We start from the raw sequence: 24,948 nt of genomic DNA, 5'->3' as shown, positions 1-24,948 counted from the left end.
TTGTCCAAATTCTTGCTTTGTCATCAGAAATGGGAAAGAGTTTAATAAACTCCTCAGTGGTTCATTGTATGGCACCCTTGGAACCCTCTCAGGAGAGGAAAGTTGTGCAGGATATCTCAAAAACTGCAGGTGAGCCATTCTTGAAAATTGCTTTTAGTGTAATTTTCAAGGAATCCTGGACTTCTGCACTGCCAGTGGATGAGATACAAGAGTCCTTTCCTGATATCCTGTATTTAACTAGCAATATTTATTTTATCCTACCTTGTGTCAAGCTCTGACAACCCAAGACAGTCAGCTCTGCGTGCACCTGGGAAGTACCCAGAACTTCAGAAATGCCAGCAAGCGATATGTGAGAGAGTTTTGTGTTCACTTGCGAGGTGCTGAACAAGGAACCAGCAAGCACAACTTAGAGTCCCTGTCTGTTTTGAGTAACTGCTCCCAAGTGGTACAGTTCCCCCATTGAGTGAAAGCTCAAGTGTTTTATTTCCAGGGTGAAAACACTCCCAGAAAGAGCCCCTAAAGTTGCACACTGAGATTCTGCAGCATGGGGCAAACCAGAAATCATGTGATTTCAACTACTTCTGGATAACATACATAGATGTGCATGGAGTGGGAAGTCACAGAGTGTTTCTTACATGCCACATTTAGCACAGCTCAGTGCTAACTTTGGTGCAGGCTCTAAGAATGGCAGTAGATGTAAAATGCTATGGGATAAGTGTGGAGACAGGAACCACTCCAAGGCATAGTGGATACAAACAAAGATCATTTGCTCCATACGATAGGCAGAAATGAGGCCCAGGACTGCCAAGTTTGATATATCATTGCTAGAAATCCAAAATAAGGCCCATTGCTCACGCTACAGGGTGAAATGTGTTTCAGGTATTAAAAGATTGCCAATTTCATATATCTTAACAGTTTTGAAGAAATTATCCATATACGCAGGAGAAGGTGTTGGAGTACTGTGTTGTGTATGCTAAGCTGGATGTGAAGTGCCCTGGACCCGACACTCATCTGCCATGTACAAAGAGGTGCAAGATCAGAGGGACTGCAGAATTGGATGTGCTTTATCTTAGCCAGACCCAACACCTGGGTGGGTTGTTGAGGACCACTTTCTCTCTTTAAGATTACACTAAAGATAATTTCAAATCTTTTTTGTTTTCTCTTTATTGTACTTGGTCAGAATGGGGCCAAAGCTCATTGAGTGTTAAGTAGGCACTGTTGATTGGGCTGTAAGGCTGAAAAAGGCAGAAACTTAATGATTATACAATCTGAAAAACAGGAAGGGCCAAAAGGGACAGAAAGGCTTTCTTGGAGAGAATTTATTCTCCAGTAAAATGACAAACTACATTTCATAGATTTTGTTATCAGTCTTCTTTCTACTGTAATCCTATCAAGCTATATGAAATCTCAGGGGAAACAAAATTTATGACTAAAAGGTTCATGTGACAGATCATGCATACTAAAAAATAACTGCACTGGCTCAAGCCCTGTTAAAAAGGCACACACAGCAGGGTGAACACATCACTTTCTCCCAAATAAGCCCAAGTGCCACAGGTGCTGAGCAGAAGTGTAATATTGTAGAACAGGAATCATACAAGGTAACTGCTATTTCAGGAGGAAATTCCCTTCCTGTCTCTGGTGAGTGTGTTACTCCTAAGGAGACATTTTACAGGGAAATTCGCAGAGGATGTGGCTGGTCCTTCTCATAAAGCCTTCCAAAAAGTGTCGCTGTTACAAGCGGTTTCGACGTGCCATGCTTGCTTTTCAAACGCCCGTCACGTAGCACCTGGTGGGAAAGGGAAAAATGGCACTAATAGTCGACTAACAGAGTAGCAATACTGCATTGTACAGAAAGAATAGGTTCTTAGATGCTGAATATTTTGATGCAACACTATTAAAAACAGTCATGGTAGTGAAAGAAAACAGAATTCTCTCTGGGTCTGCCACAGCCTCCCCATTATAGCCTTCCTACACTTTCTTGGACCCAGAAATCCTTAAGCTTTCCTCTCTCTTTAGAAATAAAGCCCATTTTCTGCACCTCATAAGAAGGTGAGAGTGAGACTAACTATTTTGTTAGATTCCCCTTAGTAACTCATATAAGGAAACAAAGGTCATATGCACATCTAGTACATACTTCAAACATTTTTTGATTTGTGGACCCCAGAACAATTTTCAGATGGAAATTGAGAATTTCAAGCTACTGGCCACATATAGCTTTTCCTAGTTCCTTTTTATGTATCAATTTGAAATCACTGTACGCCAACTGTGATCACCTGTAAGAACTTGTTTTGCCCTGTGACAAAAGGTAAGCATGTATTTGTTAAGAAAATACAGCCTATTGTTTTAAAATTAGACCACAATCACTGTAAGAACTTGTTTTGCCCTGTGACAAAAGGTAAGCATGTATTTGTTAAGAAAATACAGCCTATTGTTTTAAAATTAGACCACAATCATATCTTTAGGATATCAATAAATTCTTTGATGTGCCTATTTTTACAGAAATCTCATTCAAAAACAAGAATGAAGGGTGAACAATGCTTTTCAATTTCCTACATCGTAAAAAAATCACCCTTGTTTCCCCTAAAATTTTTCAGGTCTTTCTCACTGTCTTCATTGTCTCTTGTAAGCTGTTAAATACTTCTTCCAAATCAATTAGGATTTCATCTAGCCTATTGCATAAAACTAATCTAAGGTTTATGAATGAAAATATCTTTTGCCAAAAATAAAATATGAACTGCCACATAAAAAAAAAATAAACCCCATAAACCCCTCAAAAAATCACTTTTAACATTCTTAACTGCATAGAATCTCTGCTCTTACACACGATACTTCTAAGTAATTTTTTTTTTGTTTGGACAATTTCTCAGAGTATTTTATTTCTTTTTCTCCTAAAATGACCATTATGGGAAACCTGTAGAAAACAGCTCATTGAAAGTTGTGGTTTCTTCATTTATGATCTGAAGTGGGGAGGCAGATTTGCTAGATTGATTCAACCCTCCATTTAAATCTGTCCCCTTGGGTTCCAGACAGCAGAACCAAAGAAAGCAGTTCTTGGATTGGACTTTGCTGCCAGATCAATTTTCAGCGCCACAGTGTGAGAAACCTTGCAACAAGCAGCTCCAGGGTGTCCCATTACCTCGAACTCCCCAGGGGCCAGCTGCACCCCGCTGTACAGCACTTCTGGGAAGATGTAGCTGGTGCTAAACGTGCCACTGAGGGAGAACATCTCAAACTTGGTCTGAGCCGTCTCCACGGGCTGCCCACACGTGCTCAGGTTTGTGCTGGGACACTTGAGCAGAGTGCAGATCTGTGGGGAGGAGGAGACAGAAAGGCAAAACACCACTGAGCTTTCAGCAACCATGAGCTGGATTTGGTAGCAAACAAAGTTCCCAGGATGCAGTAATGGACAAATGTTTTTAGATAGCTGGCACGTGGCCACACTCACCTCTAAACATGCAATTACCTGCCAATGGTATTTTATGAGAGAACCATGAAGCCCATCAAATGCACCCAGGACATAAACTTCATCTCTCCTCTTGTTTGACATCTGGTAGACCAGATGACAGCAAAGGTCTCCTTGGCAAACAGTGTAATTTCCATCCTTGTGCCCGAGTTCTCTGAAAGTGAATATATCCTTCCGGACAGTTCCTGAGAAAGTGTCGTTTTCTCCAGGAAACTTGTCAATGCTCGTGGCATGCAAACTCCAGTTGATGGCAGGGGGGTAGGTGGGGGAAAGACGAGGGTGTGCACTCAACTCTGCCAGCAGGAGACGTCCCTCCTCGGTGGCACTGTCGTAGTGGTAGGCAGCAGGTCCCTCTGGTGTGAACAGCCCACTGCCTGCCAAGGACACCACCAGCCCCCCCTTAGCCAGCACCACACAGCATGGCTTGGCAGGGGTGCCAGTCACCCCCCACATCACACCAGCATTGCTTTTCAGTGATACTCTTTTCATTCAATACAGTACTGAGAGGTTTTGGAATAACTTTAAAGCACTTAAAAGCTGAAATACCCATCCTAGTGCTAAAGCTTAGGTTCATTTAAAAATAAATCATAGCTCTCAGAGTGGCATATTGGACAAAGGAGACAATCATGGGGGTAGTTATGTTTCACTGAAATACACACAGGGCTGTGGCCTAAACTCAATCTATTTAGGGCAGGCAAAAATGCTCCTTTTTAGTTTTCGCTTTGATTCAGGGAAGAGTAACAGATGCAGCTACATCCTTTTCTCAGTAAAGAAAAAAAAAAAAGGCAGTATGTTGTCACCTTATTGCAAAAGTCCCACACCTTCTTGGTGATTTCTCACAGGCATCTCCTCACACAGCACTGACTCATTCTTCTTCACAGCACAACCAACAAACTCCAACTCCCTTCTCAAGCAGCTAACCCACACTTTTGTAGCACTCATCTTCTTATTGGACACAGCTGTGGCCTATTAAGGGCAGGCCTGTTCCTAATCTTTGGTGATTAGCACAGCTGCAACTCCTCAGGGCTGAGATTGCCTTCTGCACTATTCTCTTACATTCTGTTCCTCCACAGCAGTAAATATATTTTCAGAGCAAAGAAAAACATAGTATCTCAAAGCCCTTAGCAGCCACAAGAAAAAAGAGAACGTTTTATTCAGTATACAAGTGGAATTCTCCTGTTGGTTTTACTCTACTAGGTTCTGATAAAAACATTTTTTTCTCCATTTAGCTGTTGATTGAATTTTAAATAGGAAATGCTGTCTCTAGATGGGAGACTGAAAATTTAAGTGAAACTTTTTGCTATTTTATGAAATAAAATTTCACTTTTAAGTTATCAAAACTCAATGTCTATTTTTCTACTTTTAGAAATGTCTAGTGTCTTAATGTCTATTTTTTTCTATTTTTACCTTTTTCAGAACATTCAACATTCCTTTACCTGAAGTTGTTTGTTGCATTCAGTACCAAATCACAAAGATCTTTAGTCCAATTAAAACACTGTTTTTCAGAGACTTCACTATGACTAAAACATTTCTGTCTGCTTCTGAATCTGGGAACGATTTCTCTGTTCCTGAATGCAACTCACCTGTCATTGCCTTGGCGGTGTTGTGAGTATTTGCAGAAAGTAAATTGACACCCATGCCCATAGCCCAGGCAGAGTGAAACTCAATTGCAGTCAGAAAGGGCAGGACATTCATCCAAGCTGTAGGGAAGAGCACAGTGTCCACCTGCATCTTGCTCACCAGGACCACGGCAGGCTCATAGAAAAGGATGTCAAAGCAAGTGAAAATGCCAAACTTCCCAAAAGGAGTCTCAAAGGTGACAGCTTCTGGCTCTTTTGGATAATCAAACTGAGTTTCACTTCTAAACAGATTGTACTGCAGGTGAAGAAAATGGCGTATTAGAAACTGAAAATAAGGTAAGATTATGAACAGCTTTTGCATCTGAGACAGGCTTTAATGCACAACTGGGAGTTGAAGTAACTGAGCTGGCTAGCATAGCTTGTTTGTATCCAATCAGCTGACCCTCCCTCCTAAAAATGGGGTGGCTGTGCCCCATCTACCTCCTGACACTAATGCCCATCCAGTATTAGCTATACTCCAAGACCAAGGGCCAAGATGTCCCCTGAGAAAGCACTGTCTAGGTTGGCTACGAATGTATCAAGGAAAAGCTAATCTTTAGTGAGTATGGAAAATTCTGTCACTGTTTTCTTACCATTTACTGTCATAAATGTAGCCCTCAAGTGCTTGGCAGCTGGCACGCACTCTGCAGCTACAGTGCTCCTGGGAATAATTTGCCTGACTGGTCAAGCAATTACTTAGTTTTCCTTCTGTCCATAAGATCATCAAATCATCCTAGATTGGTTGTCACTTTATAATAATGTAAAATTACTGTATAAAACCATCTGAAATTGGTGCCAGAGAGCTGAAAAATTTTTTGATAATAAATTAGAGGTTGATGCTGGAGTATTTCCTTACCTTATGGTAGCGAGCCACCAGTTTGCCCTGTGTGTCAAAGACAACATCCGTATTGTACTGGTACCGACCGTCCCTGGGGCAGCTGGGATCACTGGAGTTACACAGCTTCTTGTCCCCGATATTTGCAACCACATAGATGGAGTTATTTCTGGCCATGCAGCTGAGTCGTTCCTGCACTGGTGCTGGACCAAATCTATTGCATTTTTAGTGAAGGAAAAAAAAAGTCTTATAGAATTTTAAGTGCCCCATGTAAAAGTAATGCATTCAGAATTACTACACCATTAACTGCACACCCCCAGATGCTGAAAAAGCAATAGATCAAATCATAGGTTTTGTTCATTTTCATCTCTGTTCATAGCATCATTTTAAATTGCCAGTCTCTTTTATCTTTAAAAAATGTCCTCCCTGTGTTCTTCTTTCCTGTATCCTTTACAATGTTATTTTCTGTGTGGATAGAAAATAACAGCTAACAGTTTCCAGCTAACATTTATACAAAGATGTGAAGAGCTTCACAAAGCAAAGACAAGAATAAATCAGTACAGAGACACAAATCTTAAATAGCTTAAAAAGCAAATTATCAAGCAGCTGTAAGCCCTGATTCAGAAGAAAATTTTAGCCTTTTTTAATAATTGTTGTCTGTATGCCTTTAGTAAAAAGTGGGCACAGCATTTACAGAGCTGAGGACTCCTGAAATCTAGCTTCATAAAGCCTCAAAAGAGAACATAAAAGGTTAGCTTAGACATGAACTCAGTCTTTTCAGTGTCCCAAGCTGACACACGTTGGGACCACCTCTATGTGTAACACAGCAGATGTGCAAGTGGCTGGATTTCCAAAAGATTTTTCTTTCAGATCTAGATTAATATTTTGTGCAATTTCGTTTAGAAATCACTCAGCCACCTGAACTGAGGACTGAATCAGCTTGTCTGATCTATGCAGCTACATGATAATAAAATAGCTTCCACTTACAGAAGGTTTTCACAAGTGATCTGAATCAATAAATTTGCGCATGTTTTTAAAATAATTATTTTGCCTAAAACATCCTCATTTTTGTCCTTTTGCAAGTAAAACTGTCTCAATGCTCTTACCTGACATATTCCCATTACCATTTAATTAAGAACTCTTTTTGATGCATCTCATTTCTACAGTACTTGTGAATTTTTATAGATTAAAGAATTAGCAGATCTTAGTAATTTAATGTGAGCTGCTTAAGACTCCATGAGATAACAGGCTGAAATCACCTAAACCACTGCAGAAGGAATCACCTTGAGGGGTCAGTGCAGGGAATCCAATTCACCGCTGGATCAGGGATATCCTCCAGGTAGGGGTAGATGGATTCTCTTGTGAATTGCCAGCCATAGATGCCATTTTCAGGAGTCACAATGATGTGGGCACCCTGTCGCAACAGGCTCCGTTTAAAGGGCACCCATCAACAGACAACCAGGAGGGTCAGCAGGACCAGGAAACATTAATGGACAACCCTCACGGCAGCCCTCGTACCTGCTGGGCAGCTTCCTTGATGGCCCCTTCCAAGACATCCATGTTTTTGTTCATCAGGGCCAAAGCATCGCTGGCAGGGACGGGCTCCTGGGTGGGATGTGGCAGGATGACGGCGTGCTCATAGACGGCTGCCATGAAGGTGTCGGAGGCAAGGGCCTGAAGGGCTGCGAGTGCAAACACCACAGCGGGCAGGAGAGCCTGGGAAGGGAGCATGGCTGCAGTCTCCCAGCTCCTGGGTCAGCATGGGGAATATAAACTGGAGAGAAAGAGGAGGAGTAAAGATTAATATGTTTGCTTTGGCAATAATCTTCTGTTAAGTAATCTGAGAGATTTCTCCCAAAAAGTCAAAGAAGCATTTCTCGGAATCTGATCTTGTTGCCAATATGAAAGGTTTTAAATAGAAGTAGAACAAAAGGCTAAGAGAGCTTGTCAGAAGCCATGTTAATGTACAAGGGGTTCATTGGAAGGAGCATTTGCACATTTCCTTTGCGCATCTCTCTCCATGCTTTTGAACCCATCTCGGGGAAAGCCCAGACTCCCTTGGTTAGGATACACTACTCCAAATAACCTTGCTGCACATGGGTGCCATCAGTGGAAACTTCAGCCACAGCTGAAGACAGACCACCTGTGTGGGGTGCAGCCCTCTTGCTCCCGAGCGCAGACAATTCAGCGACGTTTATGAGACATGTGGTCCTGCCATACCTCCTGCTTTTGTCCAATGGCTTGTTACAGTTCATGTGGGTGCCTTGAGAGTGTCCTCTCCACTGGGCTCACACTGCAGTATAAACTATCCCTTGAATTGTGCTGACCTCTCTGCCTAGAGCTAACAGACTTGCTTGTTTTGTGAGAAAGAATTTGACAACACATTTTTTTCTTTACTATGAAAAGGAAGATTTTGTACAATAAGCAACTTGAAATTACTCATGGAAAGCACCATTTTTTCTCATGGAAATAAATTTTTAGCATAGTATTTTGTAAGTAGAATATTGCTACAATAGTTTTAGATCATCCCTAGAAAAATCTTAGTTAGGGCCTCTGGCACTTTAGTGAGGGTAAAGGAGCATAACCTGACTTGTCATGTACCACTTAGAAGAAATTAAAAAAAACCAAAACCTTCTTCCTCCTTGAAAAATCTTCCTATTCCCTATGTAGTGTCAACCAAAAGAATGATTCTTCTTTATCAGCACCAAGGCCTCCTCAGGAGAAGCCAACACTTCATCAAGTCTATGATTCTAAAATGTCATTGTGCTCACAGCTGGCTGCAACATCTGTGTTCAGGGCACAGGGCTCCAGAGCAGATAGCAGGGCTCCAGAGCAGATAGCACCAAAAGCACAGCAGAGGCACAAGTTTTAGGAAGCCCTGTGTCTGGAGCCTGGAAGTCACCCAAGAGGAGGTGGCAGGCAGACAAAGGCAGTGGGCTTTAAACAGAGGAAGTCTTGCACAAAAGCTGGGAATTCCCCAGGGTAGCTAAAAGATGACACCCATGTAATCACCCTTTCGGGAAAGACTCAGCATCAAAGGCAAGGGAGCTGCCAGCATTGAGCAATTCTGCCTCACACAACACAGGGAAGTCACTGAGAAGCCACCACTGTGCTGCAGCTGAAAAAACATGTTACTTACCAGATGTACCAAAAAATCAGGCATAGTATTGCTGCAGTAACACAGTTCAAGCAAGCCTGAGTCCCAGAAGGAAAACAACTTTGGGAAATCTCAGCAGAGACCAGCATGGACACATTCCTCCCCAAACTCAAGAGCATGAGGTGCTGGGAGAGGTAGGCCCCAGCATGGGCCACCCCAGCTCAGCACAGCACAGGCTGGAGTAGCAGGGGCTTTGAGGGCTGCTGCATATCCTAGGGGGAGCTGCAAGGAAGGCTGGTTGTCTGAGCAGAACCATCAGCACACCCACCACTCAATAACCAAACCCCAAACATCTCTGGTCCCCAAAGATCTCTGTAGGAAGACCGTCATGAATAAGACACACAATTTCTAAATTTTGCCTATTGCAATGTGCTTTCTTATATCCACAGATCACTCTGGCAGAAATCTTGAAGCTAAAACTGCATGTGCACAAAAATCACTTGTATCTGGCACCCAAGTTTCTTACCTTCTTTGGTTCTGACTCAGCAGTCAGGTAACAAAAAGGTTTTTTCTGCACTACTCTCGAAGAAGTGTTTATTGTTATTGGTGGTTACACGCAGCCTTGTTTTTATACAGAGGGAGCTGGTATGTGGGTGATGGGTGGACTTGCACAGGATTACTTTCTGTATGCTTGACTCACTTCTCACAATAACAGATTTCACAATGATCAGTGTTATGCAATCTCTGTAGCAAAAAGAATTCAGTGTCATTATGGCTTCTGCCAGTCTTCTGTAGGAAAATGCTCAACACACCTTAAGCAAACTACAATGGCTTGAACAAAATCCTGGATTCAAGATACTCACCACATTCAGGGCTGAGATCCTACACCTACCTGCACACACATTCCATTATCCAGAGGACTGGCATCAGCAGTGAACAAACCTGAAGAAGTCACCTCTCAGCTTTGAGACTGGCCACACACTCCTGCTGAATCCTTTCTGCAAGATGAGACCTTCCCAGGTGCCATAACTTAAATCCAGATCCTTTCCCTGGGAGAGAGTTGTGGTATCACCCACCAGTTTCCCTGGGGACAAGTACAGTGAATGCACTGAGTTTGTACCCATGGGAAGAGGACCACACTGGATAAACCATTGCTGGACTGAGATCAGTCTGTGGTCACACAGTAACTGACTCGAATAGTGAACAATGTTTTAAGACAGTGTGGCTTTAGCAGCAATAATGTTGAGCTTCCATGAGTCAGAGCACGTTGTCTGGGGCTTTTGATAAACATGTGATTATATGAGACATGTCACTGTTATGTCCCGTGTGACTATCTATTTACATTTGGAAACAAAAATGGTCATATGGCACACAGCAGCGGTAATCAGTGCTGGAGTTTGGAGAATATTTGCACTCCCAGTGTCTCACCAGCTCCAGAACATGGGATTGAGGACCTTGAGAGCATCATGGTAAAAATCTTGGATGGGTAAAAAAACCGGCTAGATGGCACTAACTTGGGTGGAAATGTTGATCTGTGTGAGGGTAGGAAGGGTCTACAGTGAGAGCTGGACAGACTTGACCAATGGACTAAGGACAATTGTTCAAGAAGGTGAAGTGCCAGATCCTACGCTTGGGGCACAGCAACCCCAGGCAGTGCTACAGGCTGGGAGAGGAGTGGCTTGAGAGCTGTTTGGCAGAAATGGACTTGGGAATGCTGGCTGACAGCTGGCTCAGTAGGAGCCAGCAGTGTGCCCAGGTGGCCAAGAAGGTCAATGGCATCTGGGCCTGTATCAATAACAGTGTGGCCAGCAGGAGCAGGGAAGTGATCATCCACTGTACTTAGCACTAGTGAGGCTGCACTTTGGTGCTCTGTTTCGTTCTGGAACTCTCACTTTAACAAGGGCATTGGAGTGATGGAGCCTGTCCAGAGAAGGGCAACAAGGCTCCTGAAAGGTCTAGAAAACATGCATTATGAGGACCAGCTGAGGGAGTTGGATTTGTTTAGTCCAGAGAAGAGGAAGCTCACAGGAGACCTCATCACTCTCTACAACTTCCTGAAAGGAATTTGCTATGAGGTGAAGGCCAGTCTCTCCTGCTGTGCCTGCAATGAGAGGACTAGAGGTAATGGCCTTAAAGTGGGACAGAGGAGATTCAGGTTAGATATTAGAAAAAAAAATTTTCACTGTAGAGATGGTCAGGCATTGGAATAGATTGTGCAGGGAGGTGGTTGAGCCCCTGTACAGCACCGTCCCCACCGCTGCCACCGCCTGATGGTGGGGGCTACCTGAGGATTTACTTTGCGAAGCAGGATGCAATGTGGTGCTAAATCAGCTTAGCTGTAGAGGGAGTCTGTCGTCAGACTGTGCGCCGGCTTCTTTTCTTGAGCTTAGCGAGAGGAGAGCGTGAGGAAGACTACTGAGCATTCCAAGGGTTAACCCTGCCTGGAGGAGGCTGTGTGAAAGGGCACTCGGCAGCCACGCAATCCCTGCCGAGCCCTGAGCACATGTGAGCAGGGGTCAGGAAGTCAGGAGGCGCTCACTTCTGCCAACAGCCGCGTAGTTTTGTTACTTGTGCCCTAACAGGACAGCTTCCCCTAGGGCGCGGGGAGAAATTTAAAGATACAGTGCTTTTCCTCCCCAAACAGTAGGATCTTTCCCATTACTTCCACTACATGAATTGTAGAGGGATCCAGTTCGATACTTTCACAGAATATAATCTCATTCTTAAGACATTCCCTTGTCAAAAAACACCAATGTATTTTGCCTCCTACAAGTCTATATTTTTTCAATGATCTTGGTCAGATTAAGTATAAACAATGTTTGTGCTTCAAAGCAAGCCTGCAGAACAAACAACAGAATTGGGCACACATAGAAATTTTAGCTGGCAGACACAAAGCAATCCAGTCCACTTGCCTAAAGCACATTCTGCAGGGCCCACATCCTCACACGTGCCAGCCTGTCCCACCGGCTCCAGCTGTTCCCTCCCCTTACCCAACACCTGCTGCTGCAGTCCCGGCTCTCCCTTTCACCTGTAGGAGCAACCATTCCATGGGAACACAGACATGCTCCTGAGAAATTGCTTCTTTTGAGCCTTTGTGACACAAACAGTTGACAATTCTGTGCTAGGGAGATTTCCCACATCCTAAAAATGTGGCCAGAAAGATTAGAGTCCTTCAACTGTGAGTTGGGCCATGGTATGATAACACACTGCAGTGTGCTGAGCTGAATAACTGTTTTTTTTGAAGGAACATATTTTTGGGACTATTTTTCCTTTTCAAAGGAAGTTAAAATTTTCAAAGGTTCTGTTTTCTCTTGTTTACAAAAGTGGCTGTTCAGAAATGTGGTGGGAGCAGTGTTGTGGAAATGGCTTTGAATAGTCCAACAAAAATTTCAAATAATTCAAAACTCTTCTTTATTGGGGCACAACCCACTGAATCCTACACCAGTAAAGTCAGAAGAATTTATTTTCTGTTGTTCCCAGTGTTTCTATTGTTCCCAGGCCAAGCCTATGCCAACCAAAGCCACCATATAAAAATTCATACATAACAGTCCTGCAGAGTATTGGCTTTTGCTGCAAAATCGAGTCAATAAATCAAAGTGCAGTAACTATGCCATTAGATAAGGCAACTAGAAAAATAGAATGCCATCTTAATTATTAATATTACTTTTAATTACCATTATTTGTGTTTAATTAGTGTTACAGAAACGAGCAGATGAAAGCTAGAAGGATCTGCAGGGAAATCATGCTGAAGCTTGATCTGTGGATGGAGGGTCCTTTTCATACCACCTCCCAAAGAGTGTTACACTCAAAACTGGCTTCGATGTAGTATTCCGATTTATCAGACGTCCATCAGCCAGCACCTGGTTATGAAAAGCAAAATAAGCAGGAGCATCATCAAAGCAGTACTATTGTATGGCAAACACACAATCATATATTCAGTAATGTTGATCTAGTCAAAAGAGCTCCAATCTCAATTGGAGCTAGCAGGAAGGCTGAGAAAAATTACATTTCTGTCTTGAGGGAGATCTGGTTCTAGAGGATTTGGGGACACAGGGCAGAAGAGAATTGGCAAGGTGGACTTACTGTTTGAATACAACCAGGAAAATCAGGCAGAAATAAAGCTGCCTTATGCTCAAGGCAGAGGACAGAGGACTCTGGCAACAACTAAGTTGCTCTTGTAGTGGCTTTTTGACCACTGATGTCTGACAAATCACAAGAGTGTCCCATTACCTCGAACTCCCCAGGGGCCAGCTGCACCCCGCTGTACAGCATTTCTGGGAAGATGTAGCTGGTGCCAAATGTGCCACTGAGGGAGAACATCTCAAACTTGGTCTGAGCCGTCTCCACGGGCTGCCCACATGTGCTCAGGTTTGTGCTGGGACACTTGAGCAGAGTGCAGATCTGTGGGGAGGAGGAAACAACAATGTATTTAGCAAGATGGTTACACTGGTGCCTTGTGTCATCAAAGCTAATGTGCGTCAGAGCAGGTGATAGTCACAGGATCTTCTTCATTATTCTTGGCTGACTCCTTTTCAGTTGTAGCTTATTTTTTACCCCTTGATCTGACTGGGTGTATTCCAGACCTTAGTCTTATAATTTTATAAATAAACTGTCTTAGTCTTATAATTTTATAAATAAATTGGTTTTGACATAAGTGCAGCCAAAGCACCTTTTTTCATCTCTGAAGCCCGATTCTGTCCCTTTCACTAATTCTTTCAATCACCAATTGTCTTATTTGAAGGTTTCTTTCCCACATGTCTTAGTAAGATGAGTTTGTGAATGGAAATTTTAGGCAAACAAAACAAAGTCTTCCACATAAGTACATTGTACAAGTGCACATCCAGATCCTCTTACTGCTAATTATACGTGTTGCTAAAGGTATTTAGATGGCCTGGTAGTCCATAGGAATTCTGAATTTGATGTTCCCTTTCCAGATCCTAGTTAATATAGGCCAAGGAGATGAAGTTAGCATCTTTTGTTACAGTTTTCTGTTAATAGTTGCAGCAGATAAAGTAGGAATCACAGTGTTTCCCTTTTGTCATGAGAGTTTATTATCCAGCTGATAAGTGTTTATAGTCTTCATGAGGAAATATGAAACAGGGCTAGCACTCCTCTGATTCAGGAATGATTTGAAGGATGTTGCCTGGTTTTGCTGATAGGTGATGGAGTTTTTCTACATGTCTGGTATTGGGGGATAGAAGCACATTTGCAAAAAAATCAGAAGTATTATTCATCAGCAAATATGGTTTTGTGTTGAAATGCAAATAAGAGAAATAAGGAATATGTTCTGAGGAAATGAAAAAAATATTGAGGGGAAAAATGAAGAGTAGAAATTCCTGTATTCTCTAGAACTTTCATTTCTGGCAGAGAGTATCTGGCAACTTTCACAACCACTGAAATAAATTTTACAACCAAGCTCACCAAGAACTGAATTTATTCAAGTTACCTTCCTGGTATTAGATGAGCTGTTTGCTGGATAACACCTCCCCTCATATCCCAGAGTCTGTACCAGCTGGTACAAAATAGTGATGCTGACAGACAGAAGTAACTAAAAAAAAGTATAATCTGCTGGCACAATAACTTAATTATGAAGGCAAAGGATGTTTTCAAATAGGGCTTTAAGCAAATTCAACCAGGATGCAGCTCACTGTCTTTCCAAATATTTGATTAAAAGAGAGGAAGAGAGGATATTTCCACTAAAAGTCATAAGCCATTTAAGTAGGCTTCATTGCTATGATTTGGATAATGACAAAAAAATTAACATCTCTGTGACCCTAACTTATCAGAGCATCTCATAAAGATAGCTATGATCAACTGATTTTTAACAGCATCTCTTTGATGAAAATACAGTGAGACCACATCTGGAGTACTGTGCCCAGGCTCCTCTTTCTTTCCAGCACAAGAAAGAAAAGGAGCTACTGCAGAGTGTCCAGCTGAGGCCACAAAGATGATTAGGAATGCGGAGCTTCTCTCTTATGAGGAGAGACTGTGAGTGCTGGGTCTGTTAAGTCTAGAGAAGACTGAGAGGTGTCTCATAAATACATATAAATATCTCAAAGGTGTGTGCCAAGAAGATGGTGCCAGGCTCTTTTCACTGGTGCCCAGCAACAGGACAAGGAGCAATGGCCATAAAAACACAAGAAGTTTCACCTCAACATGAGGAAGAACAACTTTTTTATATTTAGGGTGGCAGAGCATCAGGACAGGCTGCCCAGGGAGTGTGGGGGCATAGAATGTAAGAAAATAGTGCAGAAGGCAATCTCACCCCTGAGGAGTTGCAGCTGTGCTAATCACCAAAGATTAGGAACAGGCCTGCCCTTAATAGGCTACAGCTGTGTCCAATAAGTAGAAGAGCGCTACAAAAGAGTGGGTTAGGCCCTTGAGAAGGGAGTTGGAGTTTGTTGGTTGTGCTGTAAGGAGCTGCCTGTGAGAAATCACCAAGAAGGTATGGAACTTTTGCAATAAGATGACAACAAGGGAGGTCCTGGATGCTCCCTTTCTGGAGACACTCAAAAGCCACCCAGATGCGTTTCTGTGTAATCTACTCTAGGTGACTTTGCCTTGGCAGAGGGATTGGACTATGTGATCTTCAGATGTCCCTTTCAATCCTAACTCTTCTGTGATTCAGAGGAGATTCAGAACACTTACTGCAGACATTCACAGAAGAGAACCTAAATTTAGCCAGTATTGCACACCCACAAAATAGTGATTGCACTCTGGGCATTTAGAGGACGTTTAGAGACCTCTCTACTGCATTTGTTGGATTTGAAGGTAAATAGGCTTGGAAGATTTAGCAACTTCTTTCCGTTACTAACAAAAGGTGCCGTAGTACTCCAGAATAGAAGAGAGTCATTGTCTTCTCTTTTTCCACCACAGAGCTGAAGGTTTCTCCCTGTAAATAAGCTTCCTAAATAATCCCCTCCAAAGAATTACCTGCAGATAGTACTGTCCTTCAAAAACATGAAGGCCATCAAAAGCACCCAGCACATAAACTTCATCGTCTCTTTTCTCTGCCATCTTGTAGCTCAAGTGACAGCAGAGGTCTTTTTGGCAGACAGTGAAATTCCCCCCAGGCTTAGTGAGCTCTGTGAAAGTAAAGGGATCTTCAAAGATGATTCCTGTGAATTCATGACCATTCTGTGAGAATCTTTCAACACTCAAAGCATATGAGTTCCAGCTGACAGCAGGTGGGCAGGCAGGAGAAAGACGAGGGTGTGCATCTAGTTCAGCAATGAGGAGGTGACCATCTTCAGTTTTCATGTTGTAGGAGTATGTTCTGGCTCCAGTTGGTGCATAAATTCCACTCCCTGAGGAGAGCACAACAGTCAGCCCAAGAAAAATTTTAAAAATCCTGTTGTCCTTCTAGTTGTCTCTACTGATAGCTTATCCACAATTCTACACAGATCACAGTAATTTTAGTCTCACCAAAGGTGACAGTTAGCAACCCGGTACACAGAGCTCATGCTTTGGCGAAGAATACCATTTATTCCCTTAGATGAGGTCTGCTTAGTGTAGCCAGAGGATGTTTGGGTTTTTATGTTATGTTATATATTTATGGCCTACTCAGTTCTCTTTTCTCCTGTGTGCAGTAGAGTTGATAATTCCTTTTTTCTTGGCTGATTGGTGTGAAAGGACCAGCTACTGACTGAGACAATCCAAAACACAACAACACAGGCAAGTATCACAGGCCTGTCCATGAACAGAAGGAGACAGCAACTTTCCAGCCCCCTTTACACTGGCTGAGAACTCCTCCCCTCATGAGTGATTCACATCTGACCAGCACCAAGCAACAGAGGGAAATCAAAGGTCAGTCATACCCATCACTGCAGAAGCCTGTCAGGCATTTCAAATGAACAGTCCCAAAACAATGCTGTGGTTGCACAGGTCAGTGAAGATACTGGTCTAATTGAAATACGCTATTCCATAAGCTTAGCTGTAAAAACAATCAATGCTACATTCTAAAATGAAGATGTGGATATCTTAGCAGTGTTACTACAACAGGCCTGAACATGTGTTTTTAATGGTTTTCTGTAACAGTGTTACATACAACTATAAAAATAAATATCTCATTTGGCAGAATAAATGTAGCCACATTTATGGTTTACGAGTATATTTACAGTTTGGCATTCAATCATAGACTTATAAGTGGAGATGAAAAGAGCCTTAAAAACCACAAAAATTTCTGTTCAGGCATAAGGGCAGTGACCTACTACTTATTTAGAGCCATTAAAAGAAAAGATAATCCTAAGAAGCTAGGGAAAATAAAACACTATAAGTTTTGTTGTGTCTTTATGAAACCAATAGGAACAGGATTCATCAGCTTTAAAATCTGGTGACTAGACTCTTCACCTTCCAGAGAAATAAAATATATTCTTCTGCAAAATCACTTTGTAGAAGGGGGAATAAGAGATTCATGGTTACCAAGATACTTGCACAGAGTGAAAATTAACTTACCTGTCATTTCCATGCTGGTGTTGTGAGTATTGGCAGCTAAGACATTGACACCCATGCCCATAGCCCAGGCAGAGTGAAACTCAATTGCAGTCAGAAAGGGCAGGACATTCATCCAAGCTGTTGGGAAGAGCACAGTGTCCACCTGCATCTTGCTCACCAGGACCACGGCAGGCTCATAGAAAAGGATGTCAAAGCAAGTGAAAATGCCAAACTTCCCAAAAGGAGTCTCAAAGGTGACAGCTTCTGGCTCTTTCGGATAATTAAACTGATTTTCTCCTAGAAAGAGATTATACTGTAGGGGAAGGGAAATAGAGAAACCAGTTAGAGGCACACTAACCATGTGTCTTGGATTCATTCCCTAAAGCTGCTCAGAATGACTAGAGAAAAATTTTGACCTGTGTTGGAAGCCCTCACAGGTAGGAAATCAGGCTCAAATTACATGATCATCATACCCATAATACGGAACACATATTGCATACTGCCCTGGCATCTAGCTAGGAAAGCAGCCAGCTGCCTTCAGGTCTGTTGGTGTCATCTGCATAACAATAATCTCTCCACTCTCCCCATCTAGTTCATATTTCTGGCAACCCAAATGCAACCAGAAGAGAAATAGTAATGTAAGAGAAGTATGGAGGATCTGGTGCCAAGAGACAAAATTGGTGACTTTGGTGTGGAGATGCCCAGAAGCACTGAAGTACAGAGCACCAGCATGAAGAACAGGACAGTATTTGGGACACTGCAGAGTAAAAAACAAAGGCTGTGCTGATGGGGGAAAGGCAGATGATCTCAGCCAACAGAAAAACTGAAGTTTTTGACATCCTCAGCTTTCCAACATTTTCCTTCCTCCTTCACATACATATTAAGAGCCTTTTATAAATGTCCAGGTGGTCTGAATGTAAATATGGATACCAAGCTAGAAAAGAAGTTCAAGTTTACTTAACTTGTAATTCAGCACCTGGGCCATAGCAGGCTGGGGAACAGACTTGCTTTATCAGTGTTTCATTCACCCAGTTTGCTCACAAATAGATATCTTGGCATCTTTTCTCTAAACAACCAGATGAAATACTGGGCCCAAAGTGCATTAAATAAACTGACTTCACTCTACCCACACTGGCAGGACATCTGGCACATAATTCATAAACAACTTTGATGGAACTTGCAGGTAGGCACATAATACTGAAAGTGGAACTTCCATTTGGTGCAAACGACCCAATATCCTTATCTCTTTTTACATCCATCTGGCATTTTCACTTGCTTTGGGAGTCCAAACAATTTCCATTGGGCAAAAACTGTGCCAAAACAGAATCAGAAATAAAGGTCCTGCCTCTCTGAAGTCAGACTGCTCATCTATGATGAAATGGATGTGAACATTGAAATCCTGGAACATGAAGTGGTAGTCTGGTGAAAAGCTGGCACTGAAAACTGAAGCTGCTCAAGCAGCAGAATTTACAGTAGTAGCGAGCTAATGAACTGAGGAAGTCAACCAAAACCATATGCCACTAAATTGCACCAGAACAATCATTTTTCATTCCAGTCTGTTTTGAGAAACATGACAGCAAATGCAAATTTGGCATCGACACTTCATAGCAAGAGAGATATTCTTTTAAATTATAAAGAAAAACAAAACCCTGACAGTGGACAATGACTGGTATCTAATTCTCTTCCCAAACCTAGATATTTTGGAAGTAGGGGAAAATTAATTTTTGTCTTTCTAAGACCACTTTACCTTATGGTAGCGAGCCACCAGTTTCCCCTGTGTGTCAAAGACGACATCCGTGTTGTAGTGGTACTGACCGTCCCTGGGGCAGCTGGGATCACTGGAGTTACACAGCTTCTTGTCCCCAATATTTGCAACCACATAGATGGAGTTATTTCTGGCCATGCAGCTGAGTCGTTCCTGCACTGGTGCTGGACCAAATCTAACGTATTTTAGGGAAGGAGAAAAACAAAATTAACAAAACCTGTGCCGTCAGTGGTGTCCATTTCCACAGTACCTGGGGTCACACCAGCAGCATCTCCAACCCTGCAGCCATGGCAGGGTAGGCAGATACACAGAGTTGCTGCAGTGCTTCCTCAGATTGCTTCCTGCACCTTGGGGTAGGCCCTGGAGACCTCCCATTGGCCTCTGCAGAGACATGCCAGCCAGTCTCCTTCAGCATCTGGAACATGCTCTGCAGTAAACAGATAATTCTCGGGCTGGGAAAGGGCAGGAGAGCAATCTTTGGGCAGAGGAAGACACTAGCTTGGTGTCACACAGGCAAATATTTTAACATCAGGCATACTGACACCTGAGGGCTGCAGCTCTGGGCCCTTAGCATGCTAAGCAAGGTTGAGTGGGATAATGCAGATGATATGGTAAAGGCAATTCAGCATTCATTTCCTCCCATAGACAGGCGCACACAAACCTGTAACCATGGCCTGAAGAGCAGTGGGCTATTAATTTCGAGACATGACAGTGTCCATGTGCCAGAAGCTGGCAGCACCTCTGAAGCGTCCGTACCAGGCCATAAAGAGAGCAGCCATTCATTCCCCTTTGCAGTGTGGCAATGCCTACAGCTTTGCAAGGTGTGTGTGGGCCACACAAGGAGGACCTCCATGCAAGATACACACACAGCACCAGGAATAAGGCATGCCAGACACTGATGGCAAGTGTTATATTCCCAAAAGCTGCTAGGGAAACCCCTGATTTGGAACAGTGAGGAGGCACTAAGATCACCTCTGCTAAACCTGTGTGATGCCGTAGAATAAAGACCTGCTTAGACACACTGCCACCCCACACTCCACCTTCAATGAAAGACTGTATACTTTAGCTACTTATATCTCAGCAAAAACTTGCACATCCCTGCAACTGTGACTCTTCTTCTTGGAAGCACTGAGTTAGTATATCCCCAGTGACACAATAACCTGCTCTCATCAAGGAAGTGCAGAAAGCCATGATGAAAAGGGCAGACCACGGCTGTAATTCCATAGCTGAACACATATTACATGCTGTAGGAGTCTAAAGTCCAGTCCTCAGATGTAGCTTAGTTTGTCACTGCTGAAACATGCTGCTTGAATGACAGATCATGTTCTACAGCACAGAGACTCTAGCAATTCAGACTTTATCTTACCTTAACTGTGGAAAACCAAGATTAAAAATTCCTGGGATTTTATCATTTAGAAGTTTGGACTTTAATTACTGACTTCATCATCTCTTATTATCTGCTCAGAGACTACTTCCTGGCTGTCCACAAAAATGATTTGTGTGCTTTTGTTTCAACATGCCATTTGTAAAAGACAAACAAACCAAAAAATCAAAGAAATACTACTGTTAATAATTTACAGTCAGTTCTATTCAAAATAGTGTGGAAAAACTGAAAGCAGAAAAAGAAGCAGGATATATTCTGGCATCAAAAAAAGAGATTTCCTCAACTTTTAGTAACCTAAATTCTGTATGTTGTTTGAATTTCTCTTTAAAGTGTCTAATTAAAAAAAAAAAACAAACCAAATGTTTCCCTTATCAATTAGTCATGGACATGGTATATATTTAACCATTTAAATACCTTCATACTAAATTTTAATTAAAACTTAGGTTAGAGTTGTTAGCAGTTCTTAGTAATTTAGTGTCTGCTGCTCAAGACTCCGTGAGAAAGATAACAGGTTGAAATCACCTAAACCACTGCAGAAGGAATCACCTTGAGGGGTCAGTGCAGGGAATCCAATTCACCGCTGGATCAGGGATATCCTCCAGGTAGGGGTAGATGGATTCTCTTGTGAATTGCCAGCCATAGATGCCATCTTCAGGAGTCACAATGATGTGGGCACCCTGTCGCAACAGGTTCCGTTTAAAGGGCACCCATCAACAGACAACCAGGAGGGTCAGCAGGACCAGGAAACATTGATGGACAGCCCTCATGGCAGCCCTCGTACCTGCTGGGCAGCTTCCTTGATGGCCCCTTCCAAGACATCCATGTTTTTGTTCATCAGGGCCAAAGCATCGCTGGCAGGGACGGGCTCCTGGGTGGGATGTGGCAGGATGACGGCGTGCTCATAGACGGCTGCCATGAAGGTGTCAGAGGCAAGGGCCTGAAGGGCTGCGAGTGCAAACACCACAGCGGGCAGGAGAGCCTGGGAAGGGAGCATGGCTGCAGTCTCCCAGCTCCTAGAGTGCTCTGGACAAACAGTGCAAAATCAACATGCACAGAAAAGAGAAGGGGGACAAAGTTTACTTTGCAAGAGGGAGGAACGAACTGCAGGTCTGTTAAAGCATTACCTTGGAACCGAATGTGAGATATAAGAAAGTATTGCAGTACACGGTAAGGATGACACGACTGAACAAATTAAAAATGCTGGGCAATGCCAAGACTAATGGGGCCAGTAAAAAAATAAGTCATTAAAATCATATCTAGAAAGCACAGGCCAATTTTTGTTGTTTTACTCTTCTCTATCACTGATTACAGCAAGACTTTTTCTGTGTGGGCTCAGCTGCTACCCAGGTGGATATTGCCACCAGTGGAGCTAGTCTTCTGTGAATTTTGAGTGGCAAAACTCAGGGTAATAAAAATTTCTTTATTCTAGTATCTTGTTATTCCTCAATTCCTATGCTATGTCTCAGTACGTCCAGCTTGCTTCTGAGTTTCTCTAGACCACAGAAATTGCATTAGCATCTCGCTGTATTTAGATGTCATGCAGCCAACAGGCCAGCAACAGAACTGTCCCTTGAGTTTTTGCCAGTGTCTCTCCCAGTCACTTCTGTTTAGCTGAACATCACTTTCCAACAGCATTCCACCAGAAAATATTAATCTGGATAGAAAAATATGAAACAAGGCATGTAACTCATTGCCTGTCTCTCGCTAGCCTGAAGCAAAAGAGCAGGCTAGTTCACCAGGTGCAGTAGCATGCCTGCTCCTCTGCACATCTTTCTGCTCCCTTGAACCTGCTGTGCATTGAGAGGCCTTCACTTTTAATCTTCAACTCACTTCAAATCCATTTGTTCCTATGACATTTTCCATTTTTTGACATCTAGTATTTGCAGTATTCTCATTTGAAAAAGGCTGTCTGAACAGTGGGAATCAGAACAGGCTGTCTGCTTTCAGCTACAGCGGACTGTCACTGTCGAGCTGGTTCAGAAAATACAGACAGGCTGATGAATGCAGATACCACAGAGTCCTCTCACAGAGTAGTGCTGACTGAGGGTTTCAATCATTAGGAACTTTGATATTTATCTGGTGATTTTCGTCCCCAAGTACTTCTCTTTACACATTCCTAGATCCAGCATGCTCATTCAGGAGCCTGAAATACAAGCCTTTTAAAGGCTGCAGGAGAGATCTCCGTGATACTTGAACTAATGTAGCTTGGATGCCTTCCTCCCTCTCTGCCTCACTTTTTTACCAAACGAAATATAGGCTGAGTCACATTAAGCACAATCAGACATCAGTGAGAAAGAGGAAGTAGCAAATGCTCCCTTGTTTGGCAATAGTGAGGACATCAGCCAGAAGGTGACTGCCCTGCCAGGGCTGAGCAGAAATATTTACAAGTGCAGTGCCAGGGGAATGCCCCGCAGAATTCCAGTCCCACTGCCGGCACAAGGTGCAGTGGAGTTCTCCCTGTTTGCCTCGGAACCAGCAGGCACCGCTCCCTATTTCCTGCGGGGCTGGGAGCTCGCCCAGGAGCAAGGAACTGACACCAGGTAAACAAACAAATCCACCGACTAAACTGAAGAAAACTGCAGCGATCCGGGCTCTCCGCGGCTGTGAACAATGGAAGGGGAAACTTATCTAGAGGTCCGCCTACTTTCCACACCTCTCTCCTCCCAATGCACCCTTCCCGCCCCTGTACGGCACCGTCCCCACCGCTGCCACCGCCTGATGGTGGAGGCTACCTGAGGATTTACTTTATGAAGCAGGATGCAATGTGGTGCTAAATCAGCTTAGCTGTAGAGGGAGTCTGTCGTCAGACTGTGCGCCGGCTTCTTTTCTTGAGCTTAGCGAGAGGAGAGCGTGAGGAAGACTACTGAGCATTCCAAGGGTTAACCCTGCCTGGAGGAGGCTGTGTGAAAGGGCACTCGGCAGCCACGCAATCCCTGCCGAGCCCTGAGCACATGTGAGCAGGGGTCAGGAAGTCAGGAGGCGCTCACTTCTGCCAACAGCCGCGTAGTTTTGTTACTTGTGCCCTAACAGGACAGCTTCCCCTAGGGCGCGGGGAGAAATTTAAAGATACAGTGCTTTTCCTCCCCAAACAGTAGGATCTTTCCCATTACTTCCACTACATGAATTGTAGAGGGATCCAGTTCGATACTTTCACAGAATATAATCTCATTCTTAAGACATTCCCTTGTCAAAAAACACCAATGTATTTTGCCTCCTACAAGTCTATATTTTTTCAATGATCTTGGTCAGATTAAGTATAAACAATGTTTGTGCTTCAAAGCAAGCCTGCAGAACAAACAACAGAATTGGGCACACATAGAAATTTTAGCTGGCAGACACAAAGCAATCCAGTCCACTTGCCTAAAGCACATTCTGCAGGGCCCACATCCTCACACGTGCCAGCCTGTCCCACCGGCTCCAGCTGTTCCCTCCCCTTACCCAACACCTGCTGCTGCAGTCCCGGCTCTCCCTTTCACCTGTAGGAGCAACCATTCCATGGGAATACAGACATGCTCCTGAGAAATTGCTTCTTTTGAGCCTTTGTGACACAAACAGTTGACAATTCTGTGCTAGGGAGATTTCCCACATCCTAAAAATGTGGCCAGAAAGATTAGAGTCCTTCAACTGTGAGTTGGGCCATGGTATGATAACACACTGCAGTGTGCTGAGCTGAATAACTGTTTTTTTTGAAGGAACATATTTTTGGGACTATTTTTCCTTTTCAAAGGAAGTTAAAATTTTCAAAGGTTCTGTTTTCTCTTGTTTACAAAAGTGGCTGTTCAGAAATGTGGTGGGAGCAGTGTTGTGGAAATGGCTTTGAATAGTCCAACAAAAATTTCAAATAATTCAAAACTCTTCTTTATTGGGGCACAACCCACTGAATCCTACACCAGTAAAGTCAGAAGAATTTATTTTCTGTTGTTCCCAGTGTTTCTATTGTTCCCAGGCCAAGCCTATGCCAACCAAAGCTCTCATATAAAAATACATAACGGTCCTGCAGAGTATTGGTTTTTGCTGCAAAATCGAGTCAATAAATCAAAGTGCAGTAACTATGCCATTAGATAAGGCAACTAGAAAAATAGAATGCCATCTTAATTATTAATATTACTTTTAATTACCATTATTTGTGTTTAATTAGTGTTACAGAAACGAGCAGATGAAAGCTAGAAGGATCTGCAGGGAAATCATGCTGAAGCTTGATCTGTGGATGGAGGGTCCTTTTCATACCACCTCCCAAAGAGTGTTACACTCAAAACTGGCTTTGATGTAGTATTCCGATTTATCAGACGTCCATCAGCCAGCACCTGGTTATGAAAAGCAAAATAAGCAGGAGCATCATCAAAGCAGTACTA

The 24,948-nt window shown here is 43.1% G+C and overlaps 2 protein-coding genes across 2 annotated transcripts; both read right to left on the bottom strand.

Annotated features, from left to right (window-relative positions):
- Window positions 1-1,146: 1,146 nt before the first annotated feature.
- On the bottom strand, window positions 1,147-10,225 carry LOC139594383 (pantetheine hydrolase VNN2-like). Its single transcript, XM_071436405.1, has 8 exons — window positions 9,541-10,225; window positions 7,436-7,691; window positions 7,201-7,331; window positions 5,939-6,131; window positions 5,047-5,338; window positions 3,464-3,837; window positions 3,137-3,307; window positions 1,147-1,786 (listed from the first exon to the last, which is right to left on the bottom strand). The coding sequence occupies exons 2-8, from the start codon at window positions 7,646-7,648 to the stop codon at window positions 1,667-1,669; spliced, it is 1,494 nt and encodes a 497-aa protein (XP_071292506.1). The 5' UTR covers window positions 7,649-7,691; window positions 9,541-10,225; the 3' UTR covers window positions 1,147-1,666.
- A 2,436-nt stretch (window positions 10,226-12,661) lies between these two features.
- Window positions 12,662-23,612, bottom strand: LOC139594388 (pantetheinase-like). The gene is made up of 8 exons (XM_071436419.1): window positions 23,329-23,612; window positions 21,378-21,619; window positions 21,143-21,273; window positions 19,195-19,387; window positions 17,469-17,760; window positions 15,948-16,321; window positions 13,245-13,415; window positions 12,662-12,874 (listed from the first exon to the last, which is right to left on the bottom strand). Exons 2-8 carry the CDS (start codon window positions 21,588-21,590, stop codon window positions 12,755-12,757), a joined length of 1,494 nt encoding a protein of 497 aa, XP_071292520.1. The 5' UTR covers window positions 21,591-21,619; window positions 23,329-23,612; the 3' UTR covers window positions 12,662-12,754.
- Window positions 23,613-24,948: the final 1,336 nt, after the last annotated feature.

The sequence above is a fragment of the Agelaius tricolor genome, unplaced genomic scaffold (genome assembly GCF_023055355.1).
Source record: "Agelaius tricolor isolate 1412-34295 unplaced genomic scaffold, bAgeTri1.0.p SCAF_1, whole genome shotgun sequence".
NCBI classification, from domain to species: Eukaryota; Metazoa; Chordata; class Aves; order Passeriformes; family Icteridae; genus Agelaius; species Agelaius tricolor.
This window is presented reverse-complemented; position numbering and strand designations above follow the sequence as displayed.

Excerpts from the sequence above, each read along its gene's own strand:
- LOC139594388 (XM_071436419.1), bottom strand. The coding sequence starts at position 21,590 with ATGCTCCCTTCCCAGGCTCTCCTGCCCGCTGTGGTGTTTGCACTCGCA. Across the intron at positions 21,274-21,377 it reads TCAAGGAAGCTGCCCAGCAG|GGTGCCCACATCATTGTGAC; the intron begins GTACGAGGGCTG and ends CTGTTGCGACAG. Across the intron at positions 13,416-15,947 it reads AAGGACAGTACTATCTGCAG|ATCTGCACTCTGCTCAAGTG; the intron begins GTAATTCTTTGG and ends TCCTCCCCACAG.
- LOC139594383 (XM_071436405.1), bottom strand. The coding sequence starts at position 7,648 with ATGCTCCCTTCCCAGGCTCTCCTGCCCGCTGTGGTGTTTGCACTCGCA. Across the intron at positions 3,838-5,046 it reads CACCGCCAAGGCAATGACAG|GCAGTGGGCTGTTCACACCA; the intron begins GTGAGTTGCATT and ends TGTCCTTGGCAG. Across the intron at positions 3,308-3,463 it reads TCATAAAATACCATTGGCAG|ATCTGCACTCTGCTCAAGTG; the intron begins GTAATTGCATGT and ends TCCTCCCCACAG.